This window comes from Rhinolophus sinicus, linkage group LG02, assembly GCF_036562045.2.
Source record: "Rhinolophus sinicus isolate RSC01 linkage group LG02, ASM3656204v1, whole genome shotgun sequence".
NCBI lineage: Eukaryota > Metazoa > Chordata > Mammalia > Chiroptera > Rhinolophidae > Rhinolophus > Rhinolophus sinicus.
The window spans coordinates 181,164,314-181,191,501 of NC_133752.1; the positions used below are offsets into that span (position 1 = coordinate 181,164,314).

Consider the following 27,188-nt stretch of genomic DNA (forward strand, 5'->3'; position numbering starts at 1 on the left):
GCCTGGCCGGAAGGGCTGGGCCGGAGGGGGCGGGGATAGCGTTGCTAGGAGAACGCGATGACGTTGCGGTCGCGGCGCTCTTCTTCGCCAATGGGTACCGCCTGCTTGTAGTGACTCACTGTGTACGTCACGCTGACGACGCACGAAGGGCACAGATCTGAGGGCTCCGAGGACATTCGGCCTCTGTGAGCCGCAGCCTTTCCAAGGAGCGTCCGTGTGTTCGCCATCTTAGGGAGTGAGTGTGGCCTGGCCTTCCCCGCGGCAGGTACAGGGAGCGGAGCGCGGACCTCCTGTGGGACGATGCTTTTGCTGTAGGCCCGGTCAGCCTCGTCTTTTGGGGAGCCGTGACCTCCTCAAGGACGCGGAGGCGGGAAAAGGGAAGGCCTGGGTCGGGGTTGACTTTGGCCGGTCTGACGGCTCCCTTTGCCTTTCCTCTGACTGTCGGTCCTTCTTCCCATAGGAAGATGTTCTCGTCCGTGGCGCACCTGGCGCGGGCGAACCCCTTCAACGCGCCCCACCTGCAGCTCGTGCATGATGGCCTCGCGGGCCCCTGCAGCAGCCCGGTCGGGCCCCAGGGCCCGCCCCGCCGCTCCCGCAACCTGGCAGCCGCAGCTGTGGAAGGTGAGGTCAGACCCTGCCCAGATACGGTCGTTATGTCCACTAGTGGTCTGCTTGGCCTTGATGGCCTGGAGGACAGGGAAGGACGCGCCCAGCCCGCTGCGCTGCAGGACGGCGCTCACTTGCTTGCCAGACGATGTCCACCCTACGCTGGGTGTCTGATCCTTGGCCCTCCCTCAAGGGCGTGGAAGGGCCAAGGCACAGCTCTCCGTGACCTCCACGTCCTCGAGGGAATGTAGGCATAGAGGCCTTGACTAGCGCCTTATCTTCTGTGCCTTGAGCCCGCTTGGTCAGCAGACTTAAGTATTGGGTAAAGTCTCCTTCCTAACCACTGGTTCCCTGCAGTTTTAACTGTATTATCTGTTCTCTTGAGTTCTCTTCTTAAAAATACTCCCTTCTCCTTTATGCATTTCCGAAGTCTAATATTAGTTGACCCAAGGTATATGAGATAACTGGGTCTCCTGTTTTATTACCGTTGGTAAAGGAGGCGACTTGCAGCCTCAGATAGGCGATAGAAAGGAGGTAATAATTGGTAGGGATCCCTTTGGTCTTATTTCTTAGGATTCTTGGTTAAATCCAACTCGAACAGAATTGTGTATATTTCAAATCCCAGTGGAGTGTAAGTACAGAGAAACCAGAAAACCGAATTGGTAGGAGTCCTAAAAATGTTATCTACATGGTACCTGTAAAATTAATTTTTTTTAAATCATGTATGTGTTATGTCTTTAGTGTGGATGAAAAATCCTTGCACTAGCCTTCTGTCTTTCCGTTTAGAAAGTTAAAGCTAATGTCATTTGTGTAGTATGTAAATATATTTGGTTGCAGGGATTTGTTTCTCTAGTTTTTTGCTATAGGAATCCAAATGTGGGGTTAGTAGTGGTTAGTGGCTGGGGTAAACATCAAAGTATACAAACTTTTACATGTCGAGTGCTCTTTCTTAATTTGATTTGTACTCTGAACTGTTATCAGCGATTAATAATTTGAAATTTGATTTTAATTGGCAAAGCTATTAATACAGAAAACGATTTTTTAATTAATATGGTATAATAAGAGATCGTTATTATCGCAGAGGTTCTCTTCATAATCTTTAAGTGATTGTTTTGATTTTGGCAGTGAATTTCTTGTTACCCCCACTAGGAGGGAAACTTGCATCTTTCAACTTAATTGTAAACAGGTGGCCAAAGCTATTCAGTTGTACTATTTCACAGGGAAGCATAGTTCTCTTTTATTCCCATGGCCTTAATCTTCTCTGAAGATATACTTACTTGATTTTTTTTTCAATCAAACAGAGCAGTATAGCTGTGACTATGGATCTGGCAGATTCTTTATCCTTTGTGGACTTGGAGGAATTGTTAGCTGTGGCACAACACATACAGCATTGGTTCCTCTAGATCTGGTTAAATGCAGAATGCAGGTTTGTTTTGCATGTTGGGCTAAATAAAGCATATAGTTGAAGCATGGCTGTTACGATATAAGATGTAGTCATCTACTAACAAGCTGTGTGGAAACCTAACTATCCAGGAGGTAAGTTGATAACCAGTAACATGAGTTTTATATTAAAATGCATGGTGTGTCTTGTCTTATTACAGAGTACAGTTGTGAATATGGCTCCATGAAGTATTATGCACTGTGTGGCTTTGGTGGGGTCTTAAGTTGTGGTCTGACACACACTGCAGTCGTTCCTCTGGATTTAGTGAAATGCCGAATGCAGGTTTGTATTGAGATGACATCGTTGAACATATCTTTTGTGTGTGATTTAATTCCAAGTCTTGAAGGACTTCACAAATGAGAAGAATTTGAAGATACCACAACCACTAGAAACTTTAGTAGGAAACCAAACCTGAATTTCTTCAACTCATGATCTTATTTTAATTAGTGTTTTATATCTAAGAAATGCCTCTTTTAAAATAAGAGTGTGGGTAGATTGTTGGAGCTCAGATTCTGGCTATAAATGTTTTTTGCGGTTGGGGTGAATTCTGGCTCGAGTTCTCTTCAAGGCCTACTGGTTCTTTATACTACAAATAGTCATTTTATGAGCAGTTACATATCAGAGTGGGTAATCATTCTTTGTGTAGTATGTAAACTAACTTTATATCTCTTACTGATTAAGGCAGAGAGCACTTTGTAGATTAAAAAATACACTCAGTATCTTAGCATTTGTGGGTATAGCTTGTATATTCACTTACATAAAAGTTTTTTTTTACAATTAGAATATTTTAATTAGGATTATTGCAACAAAAATAAACGTCAGAATTTATTCCAAGCAGATTTAGAAGTCTACTTACCTAAAAGAAAGGAAGGTGAAATATTAGGGAAAGGAAGGTGACGTATACCAGCCCTTTAGTAGTGGCAGAAACAGTGAGATATTTTCCCATTTAGTTAATGGAATGGATCTGAAATATACCTTCGCTAAAATTTTTTATGCATGTCTGTTGAAGTGAATTTATGTCAAAAGACAGATTATTGCATTGATGTACATTTTTAACTTGTATTTAGTTTGTCTTAAGTTCACAAAACTTTATAGTATAATCTTAATAGGCTAGCCTATAGCAGGGATATACAGGCAGACCTCGCTTTATTGCACTCCGCTCTATTATGCTTAGTAGATATTGCAGGGGTTTTTTGATTGTTTGTTTTTAAAGGAAGGCAAGATCCTTCACCAGTAAAGGATTATGATTCGCTGAAAGCTCAGGTGATGGTTAGCATTTTTAGCAGTAAAGTATTTATTATATAGGGTATGTATACTTTTTTTAAAGACAATGCTATTGCACACTTAATAGACTACAGTACAGTGTAAACATAACTTTTATATGCACTGGGAAACCAAAAAAATTTGTGTGACTTGGCTTTATTGTAATAATTCGTTTTATTGTGGTGGTCTGGAAACGAACCCGCAGTATCTCCAAGATAAACCTGTAGATTTATCTATTATTTAGGCAGTAGCTTTAACATTAATTTTTTAAAAGTGGTAGAGTTGGTTGGTAAAAAAACCTGTTAGAGTCTGTTTTATTATGTATTTTTGTAGGAGTTTTACCATTTTAACTAACCCTCCAAGACTTTAAAAGAAAGCTAGACCTTAATGTACAAAAAGTTATATTCACAAAGATAATTTTAGATATTAACCTGATATCATGCATGAGCTTGTGTTTACCTACCTTTTTTGTTATTAAAGTTTATTTTAGAACCAAAAGGAAAAACTAATAACAAAATTAAATATTTATGAGAAGAGTTAGCTTTTTGGTACATTTAATTACTTTTTTTTCTTGTTTTAAATATAGGTGGACCCCCAAAAGTACAAGGGCATATTTAATGGATTCTCAGTTACACTTAAAGAGGATGGTGTTCGTGGTTTGGCTAAAGGATGGGCTCCGACTTTCATTGGCTACTCTATGCAGGGTCTCTGCAAGTTTGGCTTTTATGAAGTCTTCAAAGTCTTGTACAGCAACATGCTTGGAGAGGTGTGTGAGTTAACTTTGAAATTGAAAGTCCTGAGTGTTTAACTTAAAGTTTAAGACCAGAAGGACCTTAGATTTTTGTCTGACCCACCTTTTTAGAACTGAGGAAATGGTCTTAGAATGGATGAGCATTTCTGTTCCTAAGCCTCTTTTAGCGGAGAGGATGAGAAAAAGAACATGTACATCATTAGATTTCAGTGCTCTTTTTGTTATACACTGCTGCTTTCCAAATAAGTTGAATTTGTGCGGTTTTTAAAGAGAAGGATTCTGGGATTCTGTTAGTTAAAATTTGCCTGGGTTGAGAGTCCAAAGAGATTGACAACTCACTCCATTATATCACGAGGTGCATCTTGGGCTTGGCAAGGTGAGTCATGGATATTCTGCGCACCACGTGGCAGGCACTAGGGGTTATATAGGACAGGGCAAGATAAATGAGGGTACTGGGGTATGACCTGCCCCAGGTAAGGGGAAAAGTGCCTTGCATGCTTGCCTGGGACGGCAACAGAACCAGCATGCCTGGGGCATTGAGGAGAAGTTGATCAGACAGACTCTGAGGATATTTTCAGAAAGCATCCTCAGTTTTGGCCAGGATTTAACTGGATCTAGCACAAGGGTCCAGTAGTGGTCACTCGTGGGATAGTTTCTCCTCCACAGATTCCTTTGGGTTATTAAGGACCAGCCGTCCTTGGCACCTACGTATTAAAAAAAAATTCACATAGCACTGTGGTTGATGAAGATATGAGATAAACATATTCATCCTTGTGTTATCTATGAACTGTATGATAATGAAACACTTTTAAAAAGTCTGAAATTTTAACTGTTTCTAGAACTGTCCCTTTAAGTTGAAAACAGCTAAGGCAACAGCAATTTATGTCCCTCCTCATGTTTTTCAATTAGGAGAACACCTATCTTTGGCGTACATCACTGTATTTGGCCGCCTCTGCCAGTGCTGAATTCTTTGCTGACATTGCCCTGGCTCCTATGGAAGCTGCTAAGGTTCGAATTCAAACCCAACCAGGTTATGCCAACACTCTGAGAGATGCAGCGCCGAAAATGTATAAGGAAGAAGGCTTAAATGCGTAAGTAAACATTTGCCTAAATTTATAGTATAAAAATATGCATTTGTGGGAACTGCATTTTTTAGCATTAAGCCTACTAGACTTTTTTTTTTTCCTTTTTAATGTTTAACGTCTATTCCCACCCCCAACCTCTTACATAGAACATAAACTCCAGGAGCAGGGATAAGTTACACGTGGCCTGAGCCCTGAATTAAGAATTTTTTCTAAAGTAGGAACCATTTGTCAGTCTACAAATGACTTGATATTTGACCTAAACATGAACTGTTAACTTTTGGGGAGGCCTTATTAGAATTCTCATTTGTGTTCACAGTTAAGAATTTGCATGTAGTCAGGCCACAACATGCTTCCTTAGATCCACCTTTGTGGATGCCAATCTTGAACTGAGTTCTACTAGTAAACTTCTTGTTTCTTGTAGTTCCAGTCAGGAAACATCCAGCAACTTTTCTGGTTGTACAGTCAAAGGTGCTTGAGTCATTGGCATGTGAGATAAATACACCTGCATGTTAGTCTTAGGTTCTGATGGAAATGACATGCAATTGTGCTGCCATTTTTTGCTATCAGGACTTGACTGGTGTGCGGACACTGTGTTAGTGATAGAAATTTCTGCTAGATGAGTATATGCAACTGGGTAAAATAAGTCTCCTGATTTCCTAGATTCTACAAGGGGGTTGCTCCACTCTGGATGAGACAGATACCATACACCATGATGAAATTCGCCTGCTTTGAACGTACTGTTGAAGCATTGTACAAGTTTGTGGTTCCTAAGCCCCGAAGTGAATGTACAAAGGCCGAGCAGCTGGTTGTAACATTTGTGGCAGGTTACATAGGTATGAATTATTTAGGACACACTTATCTGTGAAATTAAAGACAAATAATTTTTTCCATTGTTGACCTATTTTGTGAGGAAAAAATATTCCAGAGAAGTTACGTCTTCCCATAGCATTTCATATGCCATTCAGTAGTCATAAATACTTGCTAAGTAGTTCTTGAAAGAATTGTTTCATGGTTTGCATGTCATGATTAAGCTTGGGAATGTACTGATTTCACTGCTGCACCATTGTTTTGTTTGTTTCTTTAGTTTTTCAAGAATAAATTTGTAATACTAAGACAAGGTGTTGATTAAAATCTGAAATATAAAAACTTTTGAAGGATTGGGGCAGACTGCTTTTTAACCTTGTCAGTCTCATTCTAAATCTGATACTTTTTAAGCACTAGAAGAAAATTTTATTAGTCTTGAAAAGGTTGGCTATGATACGATTTTTTTTTTTTTTAACCCTGTATTGAATCATGTTTTTGACTTTTTTCAGCTGGAGTCTTCTGTGCAATTGTTTCTCACCCTGCTGATTCTGTGGTGTCTGTGTTGAATAAAGAGAAAGGTAGCAGTGCTTCTCAGGTCCTCCAGAGACTTGGATTTAAAGGTAGGATTGTTTTTCCTCTAAAGAAAGGAAATAACACTTTTGGGTATAGTACCCTTTTCACTCATGTTTTGTATTTCAACCAGGTGTCTGGAAGGGACTCTTTGCCCGTATCATCATGATTGGCACTCTGACTGCACTGCAGTGGTTCATCTATGACTCCGTGAAGGTCTACTTCAGGCTCCCGCGCCCTCCTCCACCTGAGATGCCAGAGTCTCTGAAGAAGAAGCTTGGGTTAACTGAGTAGATGGAGCAAAGCAAATACGGACTGAATCGGCTTGTTGGTCAGTGTTGAGGAAAGTGCTAAAGGAACTTTTATATATTTCACAGTGTGGGAAATTGTCTATTCCTGATATAATGACTGTAGTACTCATGCCTAAGGCAAGAGTTTCAAACTTGCTGTTGAAATAAACCCAGCTATTCATGATTTGTCTGTGACTTGATCATTATTTTTAAAACTAGTTTTAAAGATTTAACCCTAAAATGGGAATAATTAGTATAAGTTAAGACCTTGAGGAAAAAATGCAAACTAACCATTGTTGGTTGAATACTCTTATCCCTACTCATAAATTTTCATGTGTTTCAAGTTTTGTCACTCGGGAGTTCCTATATTTTTAGGAAATACCTTAAATTTTCAAAAACTTGATTTGATTGTAGTTTAAATATGGACAAATATTTGTGGTTATATTTTAACAAGTTGATTTTGGCATATAGTCAAATTTTTGTACCATTTACTATTTAAAATCCTGAGTTGGCTAATCCTTATTTGTAAAAGAAGGTAATCTTAAATTAGGCTGATTCTTAAAATGATAGTTTTTTAAAGGACCAAAGCAATCCATAGCTGAAAACTGTTTCAGGTAACTTAATTGTCTTCACACAAATCTGATTTAAAATTACAAAAAAATTACCATAAGCTATTTTTCAGTTTTGGTTTTAATAATGATACCTGTTTGTGAACTGAAGTAGGTGAATGCCACTGGAAAGCAACACTCTGGCATACTTGATCATCTGAAATTTGGTTGCAAATTAAGCCTAAACTAATTTTATAGCTTCTAGGAAGTAAGCCACTCTTAGTTTTTGGTTAGGAAGTATAAAAGTCCAATTCACAATATAGTTAAATGTTTTTCAAATCTGATTACATTTTACCTTGAGGCCTTTGTGTATAGTATCTGGGTTGGGTTGACAATCTCTTGTGTAAAATATACAGGTGGGGCCTCAGGAAAATAACTTTCAAGGAGTCTCATCAGGGAGAGAAATGTTTTTGTTACAAATCCATATTGTAAGGTCAGTCAACTAAATTTAGAAACTGGATGCATCTTGCGTGTTTCCCCAAAAATAAGACCTAGCCGGACCATCAGCTCTAATGCGTCTTTTGGAGCAAAAATTAATACTCATTTTTTTACTATAATAAAAGGCCAGGTCTTATATAATACCCAGTCTTGTATTAATTTTTGCTCCAAAAGACGCATTAGAGCTGATGGTCCGGCGAGGTCTTATTTTCGGGGAAACATGGTAACTGCATGTTAACTTCTCTATATCATTATCACCTGGTCTTGTTTAAGGTTCCAATCTTTACTTGGGTTGCAGACAGGGTTAGGGTGCAAATTTGAGCCAAACTGGTAAAAGAGCGGCAGTCTGAGCCCGAGCCAGTGGCTATGGTAAATTAGCATCACCAGTGATGTGTAATAAATCATCTGAAATGCAATAGTTTGAGGTTCTATAATTTTAAGCTTTCTGTGGGTCAGGAATTCAGGAGCGTCTCTGCTGGATTCTTCTGGGTCTGTGTGTCAAAGTTACAGTCAGATGGTAGCTCCGGGGTCATCTCCAAAGGCTTTTTCACTCATCCAGGTTGGAGGGATCCCTATCAGTGGCTCAGTCTTTCCTCAACATCTACAGCTCAGGGCAGCTGGACTTCAGGGCTTCACAGTGGAGCCAGGCAGAAGCTGAGTCTTAGGATTCTGTCTTGGAAGTCATATAGCATCACTTTCACTATGCTCTTGGCCACATCAGAAGTCCCAGAAGAGCAAATCCCCGCTTCAGGGAAAAGTAATGCAGACATGACCTCTTGCTGGGAGGAGTGTCTATTACAGTGTAAGAAGAGCCCTGTGGAGTTGGATATATCTATATTGTGCAACCCAAAGGTGAGGGGGTGGGGAGAGTCAGCCACTCCCAACAGTGCTTATCTCCGATATTATCTAATCAATTACCTCTTTTTAACTCTGAATGTGGTGAGCAAGATCCAGTTAGGGCCCCAACCACACATCCTGTGCTCCCTGGCAGTGAGGGTACGTAGGGGTTCAGATCCTGCCCCATCTGAATTTCCCAGTGCTAGGCTGGCAGATCCTGCTTCTTCTTATTAGTGTGTGAGATGCATAAGGTTCTTTCTATATAAAGTTGCAAGTATATGTTTTAACATTCATTTTGAAGAATCAAATGCTCAACCCTTTAAAAAATTTTATTTTTGCTGTACAAAATTGAATCAAATAAAAAAAATGGTATTACTCTAACACTTATTTCTGACTTACTGGTCTTTTTATAACATGACAAGAGGTACCATTTTTTAAAAAAGTTACTTCAGTCTGAGTAATTTAAAATCAATCCATATCTGAAATGTGTGTTATTTCATCTTTGATGTCTTTAATTTCAGCTTGGACTATTGTTAAATTAGATATTTTTTCATTTAAGAAAGCAATTTCCTTCTCTCTTTGGAGTAAGTCAGTAACCAACCTCCCAATGCGTAGTGTTAAGTCATTTACCAATGGTTCCAAACGGGAAAAATCCTTCTTTAGATTATACACCTTTGGTTTTAGATCATTTGCAAAAGTCACTGTCTTCAGAACTTTAGCTCTGTCACTTTCTAAGCTTAAAAACATATCTGTGTGCTTGTTAAAATCATTCTTTAGCTCCGAAAGTATATTCTTAACAGAGTTAATTCTTTGTGAATTTTCAGATGCTGTCTTTCGGAGCATTGCTGTTCGGTCAATGCTACTTGAGAGAAGATCACCTATGTTTTTTACTGTATTTTTTTCTACTTTTTCTATTTTTTTTTCTAGTTCTTGCACAGAATCCGTCAATGATGTTACATCAGTTACCAAACCTGAAATACGTCGTATATCTGTTTTTATAGTTGTAATCTTGAGACCAACATCTTTTGCCATGGAAGTTGTACTTAGGTCTACTTTTGTAACATCTTGAGAAAGAGTTGTCAAATTGTTTTTCAATATGTCCTGTTTTTCAGTTATCCTATTGGACCAAGTTTTCACCTCATAAATTTCCTCCTGTAGACGCCTTAGATGAGCGATTATTTGAAAAGACTTCAATTGTTCCATGATAGCTTCAGACTTCTGACACTATAAGAAAATATACCACAATAATTAAATTGATTAAAAGCTTAACATTTAAAATTCAACTTAAATTTTGTTATTTTTAACCACAACTTCACTGCTCCTCTGGAAAGCATTTGGTAAAGATGTATTAAGTTTATTACTAATGAATAAGAAGGAAATATAAAAGATCATTGGAAGTGACATTTTTCTGTTGTTTTTGTACCATCAGTCCTCTAGACAGTGACAAAATGAGCTAAAATGTTAGACAATGACTTGTTTTTCAGTGGCTGGAGAGGGAGGAGGAAGCCTCCTTTAGATGAGCTTCGGTAGATTTGGAGGGGGGTTAGACAAGGCAACATAACTTCTGAAACACAAGTTATTTATAGTTGTAAGATGTGCTAGAATGAAGGGACCAACGTCCAAGACTGTGTATACACTTTATTGTTCCATTACTACTATAAATAATTACCTGGGGTATCTATCCATTAGACCTTGAATAATTCAGTTAATTCTTAAGTTCCTAATACGTTATTAGGCATACGTAGTGTGAGAGATACAAAGACATGTACAGCTTATGTTTTTGGCTTCAACTCAGTTTATTAGTTTAGTAGAGAAGACAGACATGTAAGCAAACAAAACAACAAAAACTATCCAAGGTTCTAAAATTCCATGATTCCAAATACAAGTGGTTCTCAACTCCTGTATGTTTCAGAGCTGTCCTGCTTCCTCACCATCTCCATTGTATACTGGTATCTGAATTGTTTTGGTTTAACACCGACATGTTAACTGATGAACATTTTGAGCCGCAAAAGTGCCTGGCAACATTTCACGTTGTAGTTTTTGTTGCTGGTGTGTGTTTATATAGAGGTATTGGGGAAGTTGAGTTACTGTATTTTGAATACTTGAAATTTTATTGCATTGTGCCATAAGTTAATAAAATTTAGATGAAAAAGGGAAAATTAAAGTGTTAATTATAGTGAGAATGTGGATCTCATAAAGGATACAAAATTGAAAATTAAATGTGCTCCAGTTTCATCCATGTTATCACAAATGGCAAGATATCCTTTCCATAGCTGAATATATAAATCTATTAAAGTAACACGTTGTACACTTTAAATTTACACAACGTTATATGTCAAATATTTATTCAATTAAAATAATAAAGATAGGAATTGTCAGGTAAGACTATTAAGCTTCAATCAGAAGATTAAGACTATGGATTGTGTGTTCAACTATGAAGAAAAAAATTAAAGACAAATATAAAATATATTAAAGCTTGTGTCCAAAGATACATATCCATCGTGATTACATGGAAAAAAGGAATTCCAGTTATAATGTGTAAGTCAATTGTTTGGCTTTTGCACATTTTTCAGCTCATTTTCTAGGAAAGCATTGTTTTAAAATAGAGATTGTCTACAGTTTTGTACGAATCAAAACCAGTTTGATTCAACATTTGCTAATATGATCAAGAACAGTCTCTGCTTTCACAGTTTGTAGTTTGGGGAAAAACAATATCAATAATGGATTTTTTAAAATTCAGAAAAAATATGGAATAAAAAGCAAATATGCAGGCCTAAAAACGATATGCTGTTTAAAGACATCAAGTTTTTTCCAAACTGATTGTACATTTCTTCAATATGTTTTTCATGAATCACTTTTCTTAAATTGCGTTTGCTTGGTTTACTCAGCTAAACTTTTGAGATTTTGGTAACATTACTTAGTTTTGTTTAATGCAAATAAAAATTTAATATGCCTGTACTATTACTTTTATGGCAGCTTTAAAAAGGAGCAGCTATATAGTTGCAAAGGAATGACAAGCTGTTGCCTCATCATATATGTTTGGTTTCAAAATATAGTTTAGGATTTCTCTCCTCAATAGGTTTATGCTACATTAATTACTGGTGGGGGAGGTGGTCCCCAATTTTTTTTGAGAGAGAAGTTAGATTGTAAAAATGTTATTGTGGGTATGACAATGAGAAACAGCCAAACAGGAAGGAAATCAAGTAGTGACTGCAAAGCCGCCTTTTAAGGGAAACGTTTTGCAATAGTGTATTTGCTGAAAGGATCTCCAAGGGTAAAAGGAGATGGCTTATTTTTATGTTTCATTACTAGGTTATCATTTAGTAATGTATCTACTCTGGTAGAGTAAATGTAGCTTAACAGCGTTACACAATTATGGCACCTCAGAAAGAGCTAAGTTTATTCTTAGAAGGATCAGATAATTAAGAAACTGCTAGCAAGCTTTGTTTCACTTGGTAGCTTATAAAAGGAATTTATCATGAACTTCTGTTGATCTGCACTAAAATACAAACTCAATACAGTATAGGAATAGTCTAGAAATTATTTTACTTAATTATTTAAAAACAGTACTTATGGCTTGTTTAAGCTACTTGCCCAGGATGGATAGAAGAGTTGGAGAGTCTATCAGTAGCTCAAAAGATTCAGCCAGTAATTTGAATATTTACCAAGTTCCTATACATATGCAAAGTGCTAAGCTGGATGCTGTCCTGTAATGGTTAACTATTGTCTGGGTCTACAGCACAGCAACATGGTTGAAAGGAATGATTTCTGGGTCCAACTGATCTTCCAAAAACTTTCCTAAAGGATCTTCCTAAAGATCCTTTAGGAACTGCAATAAATGACCTGAAAATTGTACTGATCTCTAAAATCTAAAACCACTTAAAGCCAGAAGGGATCTTAGATTATTTGATACAATACCTCATTTTACAAATTAAAAACAGCCCCCAAATCAGGTGCCCAAAACAGTTAGTGGCAAAGCCTAGATTAGAAGATTCCCATCTAGAGCTCTTTCTCCACCACTGCTTTCCCACTCTTCCCTAAACATTGATTCCTTCCTATGCCTAAGGCCCAAACAATTTCAGGTCACTTACAACTTTTGAATGACTTACAATCTAGTTTAATGGTAACATGGCAGTTGCCATTTGGCTTCCACCAACTTTGGCTGAATTAAACAGATTTTTAAATTCTCAAGATAGTTCCACTGACATATTTCTCGTGATTTTTTTTCTTCCCCTGGTTGAACAGCAGCAGGTTTCATTAGAATAGTGGGAGGTCAGTGGCCTCTGCAATTGGACAGACCCTGCACTATGATTGCAAGATTTCTTATCTTCCTGTATTTCAATTTCCTCATTTGTAAAATGGGTCTCCATAGCTAGCAAAACTGTGGTGAGCATTAGTAATAACACATGCAAAGTGCATTGCACAAAGACTGGGATATGCTAGGTACTCAATACATGGAGCTGTCAATATGATGGCGATGAATGGAGACCCCTAGCGGTGACATATAATAGGCTCCAAAATGTTAGTTCTCTCCTCCCGCGATGTGTAAAGCTGGGATGGAAAACTTTGATTTGAATTAAATTAATAGTTCATAGCTGAATAGATACTGGGTGAATTTGCATAGCTTTTGCCAACTGTGCAAATATGAACTAAGTCTATAAAGAAAAGTTTTTTTGTGTGTGTGTTTGGTGAATTTACAGCATCATTATTTTAAGCTGTGATCAAGATTATGGATTCACACAAAGGTCTACAATTATGTTGAGATTAAAAATAATGCCATTAACTTTGTATCTTAAGAGTTTAATTTTCTATGGAAACATACAGGCTAATAAATCAACATTTTTCTTTATAAAATATAAAAGTACACTTAGTCATCAGCTTCTAATCATTAAACAAAATTTAAGGCGATATTAACATAAAGATACATTGAAACTTTACATCCAAAAGTTAAAACTTAGGCGTCTGTTTTATAAGTGATTTATATGTCTTAACTAAAAAAATTGGACCCAGTACTTTCTCAGAAATCGACTGATATAAAATTTATTATCAATTACAAAGATACAAAAAAAGGTATCTTAGAATATGGTAATCTTTCCTAAATATAAGATTTAATATTTGGTACACAGGGAAGTTTTTGAAATTTCAAGTATTTGTGTTGAATGTGAAAAACAGGAAGACAAATTAGGTACATCTGAAACTCTCTAATGACAACTTTTTATAAGGAAACCTCTGAGTAAAGGAATATATACATGTGTATATACACACACACATAGCTTTCTCATGAAATACTTGGAGAAAGGCAGTTTTTATTTTCCTTGTAACAGTCACTATAGAGCACAGTGACCATCTGTTTTCATTTATTTTCTGTAACCATTACTATGATATATACAATAATAATAATGTATCAAATATGGTGATAGGCCAAAAAAATAAAAAGTGAAGAGTACAAGAGATCACATCTGCCCTGACAGGACAAAGGTTGAAAAAGCAAAGTTCCAGCTAACTGTATAATCTATTTTATTAGCATGAAAATAAAAGGAAACAAATAGAAGTTTGTCAGTGCACACAGATAAGAACTTAGACATTCAGAAGTCAAGAAATTTAATGTTAAGATTCTAGAAATTAATGCTATGCCCTTTGATAGTAGCAGTTTTCCAGGTTATTTTTTTTTATGACCCATGGCTGTCTACCACAGAACTTTTGGGGATTTTTCCTAAAATGTACAAATTTACATAATAAAACTACCTGTCCACAACTAATTCTTTTGTAACTGACTGCTTTCAAGTTCTTTGTGTTTAATTCCACTGAAATTGCATTATAAAACTGGGACTATAGTTGGTTATTGGTAAGAAGAAACAAGAAAGAACAGTACTTCCATATGCAGTTGACTCAGTTTTCAACAGCAAGCTTGGACACTCTTGACACATCAGTTTACCAATAAAAGTCTTATGTGCTCCCCCATCCTGCACATTTCTGATGATCATTATTAGAAAATTATGTCTAGACCTTTGCTTAATCTCATCTCAGTACGTCCATGTCTTATTCCTTGTGACTCCATTATATAATTTTGAGTAAAATAAAATCACTATGTAAAAGAAATTTGGTTTGGTAATTAGTTTGGGGATTCTTTAAAATAATGACATACTTTTAATTAACCATAATTGTCACCATTACTCATTAGGCTGTTTTTTCCTCTTTAAAATAGGCCACAGGCTCGTTGGTATATTTTTATTTTAAGTAGAATACGCATAGTTTATCTAGAGATCATGTATCTAGCAAACTCAAGAGTCTGCAACACAGTCAGAACCTTAAAAAAACAACACAGGTATACAAAAATATTCTGAAAGTCCATACTTCAAAGCATACACACTTAATTTGTAGGAAAAGCGTCCAATGAAAATATATTTACTCTTATTTATAAATTCTTACAAGTATCTATAACACAGTTTAGAACCTTAATAAGAAGGAAAAATGTTTCCTAGGTGCCACAGTTTTCAAGAAGTGCATATTAATTCATAGCAAAGGACCCAGGCTCTCCATCAAGCATGCTATCTTTTATTTTAGACAAAATTCCCATGAACTTGGTTGTGTGGATTCTTAGCCTGCAGTCAATTACAAAGGAAACGAAGAGCTGGCTGAGACTGGCACATTACCAACTGACCTGACAGTGGGTTACCTTTTCAGGTGACAAAAAAGGGGTATGAAGTAGATATAAGGTTTGAAATATAGCAAACTGGGGTCATTTAGTGAGGAGGTACATACTCCTAGACACATTAATATATTTGGGTCAAACAGGTGAAATTCATGATGATGCCCATTAATTACTAGAAAAGCATTTTATAGTATTAATATTACTTTTAAAAGTAGACAAATATATACTTTAGAAATATTTCTATTAAAATGGTTAAAATGAAATATTTTATTGCTTAAAAAGATAAGCTTTGATTATCTGGATAACCCATTTGTGTGGACATCTCACTTCTTTTCCAACAATGTAGGATAAAATGAGGCAATTTATCAACACAAAAACACAGAACAATTTATGTATAATATGGTTCATCGAAATAAATGTAGTGCATTTAAAAATCACTATCAATTTCTTTATTTTCTAGATTATAGTTTTCTAAAGTCCCTTTTTCTTTTGTACTTGAATATACTACAAAATCATGAACTTTTCCTTTCAGAACATCCAATTCATTTTGCATCTTTAATATGCTATTATCATACTGAATTCCTTCAAGGGTTTTCTGCATTTCCATTATTTCAGATACTGCTTTCAGCATATCATCTTCCATATTAAACATCTGAATAGTTAAGTCTTCCATTTTCTTTTCTGTCACTATCAGATCCTGAGAGACTCTGAGAACAGAGCGAACAGCACTTTCAATGGTTGGCAAATGTGTCTTGCATTCTTCAACTTTGGGTTCGTAGTTGGCAAGTTTATTCGTCAGGTCTTCATCTCGGGCAAAGAGAGCATGCTGTTCCTCTTCCAACTTTTCCACTGCTTTTGTATCAGAGTCAAGCTGCTCCTCTACTCGCAGAAGATCATCTTCTTCTTGTCTTTTTACTGTTCTAATATTTCTTAGCGTGCTGTCTTCCAAATCTTTTAGCCTTTCAGTGAGCAATTTTACTCCCTGTTCAGCTGAGTTAATTTGGACAGTAATTTGAGAATGTACATATTTTGATTCTGATTTGAAAATGTCTGTATTAACATTCATTTCTTCTAGGCTTCTCTTCCAGAAATTCGTAACATTCTGGAATTTCTCATTAAGGCTTTGCATCTTTTGAGTGAGCATCTCTTCACTATTTTGAATGTCACGCATGATACTTTGGAGTCTGGATAGTTCCTGCTCAAACTGAGTCACCAAAGACATGGACGATGTAGCTTCCTGCAGGATACTTTCAGTAGACTCAAGCTGCATTTATAACACAAAACAATTCCCAAGGCTACTTAATAACTTTTCAATTAGGGAAACACACTTTAACAATCACATTCTGAAGATGTCTAAAATATCCAAGTATGTCAGAATCATATTGACAAAAACATTTATTACTTTAACATACTTAAAATATGTCTTAACAATTTTAAACAAATTTAAAACCGATTAGCACCATAATTGTTGAAACATATGGTAGAAACATATGTAGAAACATGTTTCTACATATGGTAGAAACATATACATACACCTGAACTTGTAATCCTAAATATTTGCACATTTTCATGGAGGGTATTCAAGTGAAAAATAATGTTAAAGGATCCGGAAGTATATCACATTCCCCTCTTTTTTACTCTAATGGAAAGCGACTTAGTTATCATTTTTATGGTTATTTGGCTTTTTTAGAAAGTGTAACTTAGTTATAAAATTTAACTTTGCTAAATTCAAAGATTATGGAAGAGTTTCTGTCTGAAAAAAAAAACCATTGACTGAACTCTGCAGAGAAGGTACCAGATCAGATCTTACAGATATCACAAAGGCAAAAATGAATAAAAAACCAGTTTAGTGAGACAACTCATGTTAAATAGTAAAGTGTTCTAAGTATCTGCAAATTATGGAGAGCTCCTGGCTTGTCCTAATATGTGTCCGGAAAATAGAAGGGCCAGGTGGTGGACCTCTCTTAGTCTATACTCACACATAGATAACAGCCATAGAGACTACAAAAAGGCTTAGAAATGAATATTATCACGTTTGCAGCATTGTATTGAAGATATAATACTGTACAAAATACAGTTCTGCCCTCAAGCAGCTTAGTTTAATTAGGCAGAAAGCCAAGTCTACGTATTCAATGACGGGAAGAACTACGGGAGCACTTACAGGGGGCATCCAAACCAGAGTTGGATGATCAAGGAAAGTATTCTAGAAGTATTGTCTAATATCTGCTTCTAGTTACTTCCTCTATAAATCATCCTACACACCACAGCCAGATTAAGCTTTTTTAAAAACTGCTATGCACGTTATGGTACAACATGAAAAACCTCACAATGTTTCCTAATACTTCTAAGATGAAGTGCCAAGTTCCATAATCTCTCTATATGCTATTCTTCCCTCCTCTTTGCTTAGCTAAGGTCTGTCCTTCCTTTAAGGCTCAGACCCAATCTCAGCTCCTCAGCCTGAACTCCTATAGCACATATTGTATTATGTCTCTGCCACCTATTTGGCACTTAGCACATATAATTCAAGAAGTTTTGAGTGTTCGCTCTGTGCCAGACCTTGTGCTAGACCCTGTATATAAAATATATAGTATAGCCTCTGGCTTTACAATTTGAGAGTGGAGCTAGTGCTTTAGATTTTTTACATCATATATTCTGGAGTACTAATAAGACTCATTGAGTGTCCTCTGTTCAATTATTAGTTGGTAGGCATATAGAGATAAAAGAAATGGCATTTGCTCTAAAGAGCAGTAAAGGAAACGAATTAAAACAACACACACACAAACAAATCACAATAGATTATGATGCGTGTCATGACAGAATTAGCCCTGGAAAATGGATGCTGAGAGGAGAGATCAGAAGTCTGGAGGTCAGTGAGGAAAGGCTTAGAAGTGACTCCGAAATCTGACTCTTTAACAGACTGATGAATGAGCCAAGTAAAGATAGGAGAGCTTCTAAGTTCCTTAGAGAAGAGACCATGTCCTATGCATTTTTGCAGTTCCCTTATCTCAGGGTATAAAGAATATGTTTTTTGATGTTTAGTAAGAAGAATGGCCATAAACCTTCTGGGCCCACCCCAATCAAGACCTGAAGCAGTTTCAGGTGATAGTTGGGAACATGTGCAACATTACTGAATAATACGAGGCCACTTTGAAACCTTGTTTAAAAATTATTTTAACGTACACATGTAGCCGTAATACATGTTGCTCTAAAAAGCAGTTCTGAGAAATACTTGTACATTGGTAATATGTTAGGTTGAGTTGTCTTACTAGCAGCATTTTGAGGAGGAAAGCTCCTCTTCACCTAAGGGAATTTCTTGTTTGGGCTGTGCCTCAGAGCATCACTATGAACTGGAGGCAATATCCGCCAGCAGACCCCAAAGGTTGAAAAGATCAACTTTTCAGGATAATAAGGTCTCAAGATTTAATCTGCGAACATATACTGACTAGTATACCACAAGAGCTAGCATTTATGGGCTGCCAATATATTCTAATAGTTTTTCATTTTTAAAAAAGATCTATTATAATACCTTAAATTTATTATTGCTTGAAAGTTTTCAAAGAGTTTGCATTTATACTATAGCTCATCTTATCCTTATAAAAATCTTGTTATTCACATTTAACAAATGATGAAATGGAGGCCAAGAGAAGGTAAAGTGATTTTTCCAAGGTCACAGTTGTGATGAGAGCCCACGTCGAGTTGTTTTCCCCTCCCACTGCATTATGCTGGCTATTAGGGTCAGTTTTGTGAAAAGGCAGCCACTGTTAATCTCCTCCTAAGGCAGATTGGAAGAGAGAGCTATGCAAAGACTGAGTATTTTTTGGATCCCATGGTATTATTAAAACGTCTATTTCAGAAAGCATTTAATTGCTACCAAAATTTTCATTTACAAAGGAAATCTTTCTCCAACTTTTGTTTTTAATAGCTTTTAAGTACAGAAAGTGTCTATCTCCTGGAATTTTTTCTATCATTTTGTTTCCACTGAGGGCCCCCAACAACTACAAGCAAAACCAGATTCCAACTTGAGTCCTAGGTCAAAATACCAACTCTTGCAGCTCCTTCTCAGAATCCACCCCCTTCGCCCCCCGCCCCCAGCAAGCTCAATTGAATCCCCTGGCATGTTCGAGCAGATGCATAATTTTCAGCCCATGGCTTTTCTCTTTTGCACTCAGACCCTCTATTTGTTTTTGGCTATTTTTGTAACATCCTTGCTCACCCTGGTACTAAGTACAAGTCCTTGTCTACCTTATGGCATGAGCGAAGGGTTAGTGAGTGAGTAAATGAACAAACAAGGCATGTTTCCCAGTGATAAATTGGTCCCTACTGTGTTTCCCCAAAAATAAGACCTAACCAGAAAATAAGTCCTAGTATGATTTTTCAGGATAACATCCCCTGAACATAAGCCCTAACGCGTATTTTGGAGCAAAAATTAATATAAGACCCAGTCTTATTTTTGGGGAAACACGGTAGTAGAGTAGCCAGGTGAGTCCCATATGATGCCTTATTGATTATAGCAGACCCTCTCCTGAGAAACATGGTAGATAAAAATTTTTTGTCTCACATTTTTAAGAATCACAGAAATAATGCACCTGCATTTGCAGCTTAAAGAAACACAACAAAGACACAGATTTTAATTTTCATTTAGCTACAAAATCAGTATTTATTTTTAGGTTAGTCCTTCTTATATGCATATGTATATGTGCTTACCAAGTGGAAAGTAAAAACACGGATGGATCTTTACTTTTTCTGTTTTAATTTTATACCTAACTTCCAGCCATATTTTCAATGCTCTAGATGCTTGATATTTAAATAGAAAACTGAGGTCATATTGAAATGAGCATATCGGTCTTTTTAAACAATAACATTTGTTATATATATATATATATAAAATCCTTGCTTTTCCAAAATGTAATTTAAGTTTAAATTGGACTGAAGGGAGAATGTAAAGAGGTACTAGGAAGTCCAGTGAGTTAAAATAGTAATGGTCTAAAAGGCAGGAAAAAAGAATTTTATGAACTGGGGCAGAAGAGTGATAGTGGGGAAGAAAAATGGGAACATCTCCACAAATAAGCCAGTTTATAATTACCTTTTCTGAAATTAAACTGATTTTACTTTGAAGCCCTTGGAATTCCTTTGTTTCTATTTTCAGTAACTGGTATTGGTTTTCCACCTTTGCAAACTTTTCCGACTGCTGAAATACAAACCTGGAAAAGAAAAGAAAAATCACTACCTCATAACTCATACCTATTTAAGTATGAATTTTTTTTTTTTTTTTAAAGATTTTATTGGGGAAGGGGAACAGGACTTTATTGGGGAACAGTGTGTACTTCCAGGCCTTTTTTCCAAGTCAAGTTGTTGTCCTTTCAATCTTAGTTGTGGAGGGCACAGCTCAGCTCCAGGTCCAGTTGCGGTTGTTAGTTGCAGGGGGCACAGCCCACCATCCCTTGCGGGAGTCGAACCGGCAACCTTGTGGTAGAGAGGACACACTCCAACCAACTGAGCCATCCGGGAGGCAGCTCAGCTCAAGGTGCCATGTTCAATCTTAGTTGCAGGGGGCGCTGCCCACCATCCCTTGTGGGACTCGAGGAATTGAACCGGCAACCTTGTGGTTGAGAGCCCACTGGCCCATGTGGGAATCGAACCAGCAGCCTTAGGAGTTAGGAACATGGAGCTCTAACCACCTGAGCCACTGGGTCGGCCACATTAAGTATGAATTTTAAAGGAGTATTTTATACCCAAACATAAATTCTGGTATGGGGAGTGGCAGCTTTTATTAGTTTATTTCAGCCAACATTTAGAAGTCGGCTATGACCAGCGGTTTACTGGAATACTCATGCAAAGATGAGTGAAACACTGCCCCTGTCCAAGTTCACAGCTCAGTGAGTGAGATGGTGTGATACCTGTTATAGATGTATGCACAAGAAATATTCTGGAGGAAGAAATATGAATTATTTAGAAAAAAATATGTGATCTCTACTATTTTCCTCAAGGCCATATTTGGTCAGTAGCTATAAATTAAGTGTTTTTATACTGAAATGTAGAAGCAAGGGTTATCTATATTTAAAAAAGTATTTTTTAAATTAAAACGTAGAAGAGAAAAAAACGCAGTGGAGTGGAAGGCAGAGAGGTGATGATGATTAGAAGTTGCAAGCTAACTGAAGTCAAAACTATTGAAAACAGGAGTCATTGTCAAAATGACAACAGAACACATATGCAGTGCAAGGTGTATAACATGCACAATTGGTTATGCTAAAAAATACAAGTCATATAGGTGTACTTCAGATGTCCTTCTAAAATTGGAGTGCATTTTTCATCTGGTAAATAGTAAAGGGTAGAAGCATAAAAAACTTATCCCAACCTTAAAAACAATAAATGGACTTTTGTGTGGATAGAACTTGAAATAAGCAAGCAGAAAAGAAATGCTGTGATTCTAATACCATTTTGGTTCATTTACTTTGACTCAGTTCGTTGGGCTCAGAAAAAGCAGTTGAAATTCTTTGTGTATTTATTGAATCATCAAAAAGCAGTGGAGAGCTGGCCGGTGGCTCAGGCAGGGTTGGAGCTCCGTGCTCCTAACTCCGAAGGCTGCCGGTTCGATTCCCATATGGGCCAGTGGGCTCTCAACCACCAGGTTGCTAGTTCGATTCCTCGACTCCGGAAAGGATGGTGGGCTGTGCCCCCTGCAACTAAGATTGAACAACTAAGATTGAAAGGACAACAACTTGACTTGGAAAAAGTCCTGGAAGTACACACTGTTCCCCAATAATGTCCTGTTCCTGTTCCCCTTCCCCAATTTAAAATAAAAAAAAAATCTTAAAAAAAAAAAAAAAAACCAGTGGAGCAGAACCACATGAAGTCAATATCTAAATCAGAGTACACAGACCAGTGGTTCAAAAGCTGCACTGCATGTTGGAGTCACCCAGCAGCTTAAAAAAAAACTGATCCCTGGGTCCCACTCACAGAAATTCTGGCTTAACTGGTTTGGGATGTGACATGGATATTGTAAATTTTAAAAGCTCCTCAGGTTATCTGAGTGCTCAGTAAAGTGAGAACCAATAATTGACAGTTTTGCGCAACTGACTGCTGTTGCAAGACAAACATTTAAAGATTCCTAAACTTAATGGAGGGGGTGAAAGACTTCTGAGCTTTGTGCATCATTGCAAAGGTGGTGATGTTTCAAACTCATAAATGTCATTAGGCTAACTGTTACTATAAAACTGTTAAAGCAAAAATGGATGTTTTGCTTTTTAAACAAATGTTTAAAAATGTTGGATGAAACAAATTTTTTTTAATGATGGCTCGTGTCTATCCTATAACACTGAATTAATTAAGTCCAGGTTACATAACTAGTACAGACTAATTAGATTTTTCTAGTGTGTGCTAATATGAACTTTTAAACAAAACTTCCGGTTATTAGAAAACACCATTATCCTAATTTTCACAGATGGATGTGTGAGCTTAATTCTGTTTTGATTGGCTGTTTCCTTCTTGGCTTTTAAGAGATTCTTCTCAGAATACAGGCTTATCTGAGATCAGCAGAGACCAGGGATAGAGGACTATTCTAAAGAAATAAGTATGATTTCAGGGACTAGTTTTATCACCTATTACTCCACAGTATTACCTCATGGATTCATCCTATAAACATTCAGAATAAAAGCATTTATTATAAATAAGACATTTTGTGAAGATTGGTCCACTACAATAATACATCATTATAGGACTTTCCATTTTATTAAATATTTTTAATGTTGTCTACCTCTGCACTTCTCTTCAAAATTCAGCACTCATTAAAAGCTTGAAGAACACTGCCATGTTAGGGGAAATATCATCTCTGATGATAATTTGTAGGTGTTTTTTTTTTTCATGGTTAGCTTCTCACGAAAAATAAAGATACACCACTGCTACATGTGAGTAGTGTATGTAAGAAAAAACAAGCATGAAGTTGACTTAGTGCTAGTAATGAAAAAAATGAAAAGTGGTTTGTATGGTGCTGAGTTAAAATATATTTGTCATATTTTTCACTTAGATGTGCCAGATATTATTCTAAGTGCTTTATAAATATTAACTCTTTAACATTAAGGAAGATGATTTTCTAGAAACCAAAAATGCTGACAGAAGGCAGCATCAATTCTGAAAAACTTATTTTTAAAACTGGCATCCAGATTAGTGGCCAAGGTGCTTCGGTTCCTTTTTTGACTCAGAGGCATTTTCTAACAGAAGCTGTTCAAAGCCTCCTTACACCTTATCTTCCCTGGTTTAGATAAGACAATTAGGGTCTGCTAAGGACTACAACTTCTAGTTGAAGAAAGAAAAGGGCTATAAATAGTTCTGGAGTAAGAATTTCTATTTCTAGGATCTTGGCCTCTTTTTGGATTAATATCAAAGGGAGGCATGTATGTAGAGCTAGACAACTTTGGCTCTGCATTTACTAGCTGTATAAACACCGTGGGCACGTTTTATTTATCTTTGCCAGTTTCCTCACCTGTAAAGTGGGGATACTACTACCACTTAGTTCATAGGGTTGTTGTAGAGATCTAACAGGTTCTTATTTATAAAGCTCCTAGATAGTGCCTAGAGCATATCACATCAGCTATTCTCTTTTGAAGTGCTCTGTGCAACTGTTTTCCATTCCTCTGACAAGCCTATAAGGGTACAAAGGATCAGGGCTCCCTTCTACTGCCCTTGATAGAAGCCCCAGGCCTGTCTGCCATTGAAACCAGGGTTGGGTTTATAGCAAATGAAGGATGGAATGGATGGATGAGACCACTATCAGGAAGAAAAGCATTCCGTTTTGGGGCTTCTTCTCACTATCATACTTGTAGGATGGCCTGCCAGGACTTTATGTTATGTATTATTTCTGTTTACTTTCTAAACAAGGATCCAAAGACTAAAGGCCTGAAGACAGTGAAATAGTGATGCCTTGAAGTCCTCCTTTGAGCAGTGGAAGGGTTCAACCGTTCCTACCCCTCAAATTTAATCTAAGTGTGAGAGGATGGATAAACTGCTAGAAGTACAGATAGGCAAATATTTTTATGTTGTATTTTAACAACCAGGACAGTGTCAGTACAGTAAGCATTCAATAAACATTTGAAAAATGACCTTTAGATGCTTAGTATGTGTTCGAGAGGTGAAATTTTCAATGGTGTTGTTATAATTCTAGTGTGCTTTTAAGTATTTTGAGATACCAAATGTTTTTTTATTTAGAAAATGCTTGTAAATGTCTTAGCAGAATTTTTTATTCCCAAATTTACTATAAATATTTGCTATAAACAGTGACTGAAGTATTTATACTTCATCTCTTGTGGCAAAAGATTTTACAAGAGCAATTAACATCAACTATTTTAATAACAATCATAAAATCTGCCCATTTTTAGAAATAATCTTTGAGTATTGTTTTATTATTTTGCAAAGACACAGTTCAAATAAAATCTTCCTACCAAATGTAACTTGTTTGTGTCTTTACTGCAGGAACTAACTGAAAATTCCTGAGCTAAAGCTTCTGCTTTTCAACAGGTTTTTCCTTAACAGTTTTGTGGACGAAACAGGATTCTGTGGAAAGTAACCTCACAGGGTGATCTGATCATAAATTTCTAACTGGGCAGGTCAGGATGGGTAGTCACACCCCAGGTACGTAACTTTTTTAGTAAAAGGTTTATCTTTGCCTTAAGCAAGCCATGTCCATTGTTTTTGTGTATCTAGGCTAACACACCTTTGAAATAACGAACCTCAAAAAAGCACATAATCTTGTTAACCATCCTGTAATCAAATGCCCACCTTGCTTTCTCCCACCTTCGTGTAATCTTCCTTACAATCCCTTAATTTCAAATGTATAAAAGAAACTGCAGAAGTGTTCTTCTCCAGAGCATCTGAGATCTTGCTTCCCAGCAACTATCATCAGTTTTGGCTCAAATAAACTCTTAATAAAAATTATCTACGGTTTTGGATGTTTCTTATGTTGTCAGATTCCTATCAGTGTTTTTCCCCAGGACAATAACCAAATTATTGAAAAGCCAAACATTTTGTGATAATTCATCTCACATGAATATGAATCTTTGGATAATTAATGAGAATTAATAAATCCAGTAACTAAGACCAGCTATATAAGGTTCCAGAGAGAAGAAACACATATCTTTGAGCATACTAAGTTCTATTACTGATTAACTTTCCCAATACAAAAAGGGTCTTTTAACTTACCCAAAGAAAGCCATGCATTTTAAGATAAAAGAGCAGTTTATTTAAAACAGTAAATTCAGTACATTTATTCTTCTAACATAAAAAAAAAATTCCATAAACAAAAATAACATTATTAGTAAATTAAAATGTTTTTGGAAGAGAACATTTAATAACCAGCATTTCACATTATTGTAACAAATCTTTTAACTTCAACTCCGGATGAGTCACCACTAAAGTATAATCCAAAATTTACTAGTATCATGAAAATGTTCTAGACTGGAGGACGTCCAGAGTCTCTAGAATTTGATTATTTCTGAAGATGAGTTAACTATCTTCTAAATACTTTAAAAATCAGTGAAAAATGGAGGGAAAGTCTAATTTAAAGAGTCAGTCTTGTTATTAAAATGAAATGGGTTATTCCTAAGAATATACTGGGGAAAATAAAATTAGTAAGTTGGTTTTAGGTTATTTCTAATATGAACTTTTCCTGACATGACACCAATATATCACTATTTGCTTGGTTTAAAAATTATATTTAGTTTTAGGTGAACACAGGTGCTATACTTTTGTAGATTGCGAGCACTAAGATTCAATCTGTAGCTTAGGAAACAACCTTAAACTCACAACGCATGCACATTGACCAAAATATGAGAAATCCTCCAAATTTTGATGTAATCATTAACGTTTGCTGCTTTGAGATAATGAATTCTTTTAAGGCTGCAAACATTGCCATTAGGCATTTATAGCGTTGGGCAAATTTGTCCCGGACAAATGCACAGCGGACTGGAAGTAAGGGTTTATAAAACTGGAAAGCTTCCGACGTGTAGCAGGCGCTTCATACAGTTTGGACAAATTAGCATCTCTTAAGAAATGGCCGACTCATTCCCAAATCAGCCTCAACTCCAGCTGAGCTATCAGAGCACTAGTTACTAGTACAAAGGAAAAATGAGTTACAAGAAACGATCGAAAGAAAAAAAAAATCGGCTTTTCTTTCTTGGGGGTCGAGTCAGAACAGAGGCCGTAAGTTTGAGGATGCAGAGGCGGGACCCGGAGAAGAGCGGGGCGACCACCGGAGGCCCGACACAGGGCCCAGGCGGCCTCACGTCCACTTACCAGGCCAAGCCCAGGCACGTCCCCAGCGACAGCAGGCTCACGCCAGTCCGGGGGTCCACCCAGCCTGCGCCTCTACGATCCCGGGCCTCGAGGTTCTTCCCGCCCTCGCTTCGCTTCCCAAGATCCGCGGGGGCTCCCTTGGGCCCCGACTTCTTCCGGCTCTTCACCTCGGACATGTCTGGAGGTCCTGAGCACGACAAACCCGGGGCGGCCTCTACACCCTGGGGGAGCTGGACGTGGCCGCCTTGGTCTCAGTTGGAAGCCTCGGCCGTGACCGCGCCCCCGCCCAGATTTAGCGCCGCCCAGAAACCAGCCCCCTCCTTCTCCCTGCCATCAATGCTGCTTCAAGGCGTCCTCCGGTCTTCAAGTTCCTCTAGCTGTGACAGGTGAGGACCCTACCTTCCGCTTCCTCTGCGTTAATGCTGTAGACCTGAGGAGATCATAGTTCCTCGGCACGTGCGAGCCGTGGGAACTCCAGGGGGCGGGACGGGGCGGTGTGGGGCGGGGCAGCTCGCGCCACGTCGGGCGCGCCGCCTCCTCGGGCCTCCTCTCACTGGAAC

The 27,188-nt window shown here is 37.4% G+C and overlaps 2 protein-coding genes and 1 non-coding gene across 8 annotated transcripts; 2 read left to right on the forward strand and 1 right to left on the reverse strand.

The window, feature by feature from the left end:
* Positions 1–100: 100 nt before the first annotated feature.
* On the forward strand, positions 101–6,994 carry SLC25A3 (solute carrier family 25 member 3). Of its 5 annotated transcripts, none has more exons than XM_019732135.2 (8): positions 101–235; positions 461–621; positions 1,908–2,032; positions 3,897–4,076; positions 4,971–5,152; positions 5,807–5,979; positions 6,460–6,570; positions 6,654–6,994. In XM_019732135.2, the coding sequence occupies exons 2-8, from the start codon at positions 465–467 to the stop codon at positions 6,812–6,814; spliced, it is 1,089 nt and encodes a 362-aa protein (XP_019587694.1). In that variant the 5' UTR covers positions 101–235; positions 461–464; the 3' UTR covers positions 6,815–6,994. The 5 variants fall into 5 exon arrangements, with proteins under 5 accessions (XP_019587694.1, XP_019587696.1, XP_019587693.1 ...); XM_019732137.2 differs by lacking the exon at positions 1,908–2,032 and adding an exon at positions 2,208–2,329; XM_019732134.2 differs by having other exon boundaries at positions 116–265.
* Positions 5,490–5,736, forward strand: LOC141570290 (small nucleolar RNA SNORA53). The gene has a single exon (XR_012494295.1). It is a non-coding gene; the product is annotated as a small nucleolar RNA SNORA53 (small nucleolar RNA).
* A 2,010-nt stretch (positions 6,995–9,004) lies between the features above and the next one.
* IKBIP (IKBKB interacting protein) lies at positions 9,005–27,081 on the reverse strand. Of its 2 annotated transcripts, none has more exons than XM_019732175.2 (3): positions 26,629–27,059; positions 20,429–20,546; positions 9,005–9,917 (listed from the first exon to the last, which is right to left on the reverse strand). In XM_019732175.2, the coding sequence occupies exons 1-3, from the start codon at positions 26,802–26,804 to the stop codon at positions 9,162–9,164; spliced, it is 1,050 nt and encodes a 349-aa protein (XP_019587734.2). In that variant the 5' UTR covers positions 26,805–27,059; the 3' UTR covers positions 9,005–9,161. The 2 variants fall into 2 exon arrangements, with proteins under 2 accessions (XP_019587734.2, XP_074182289.1); XM_074326188.1 differs by lacking the exon at positions 9,005–9,917 and adding an exon at positions 14,890–16,609 and having other exon boundaries at positions 26,629–27,081.
* Positions 27,082–27,188: the final 107 nt, after the last annotated feature.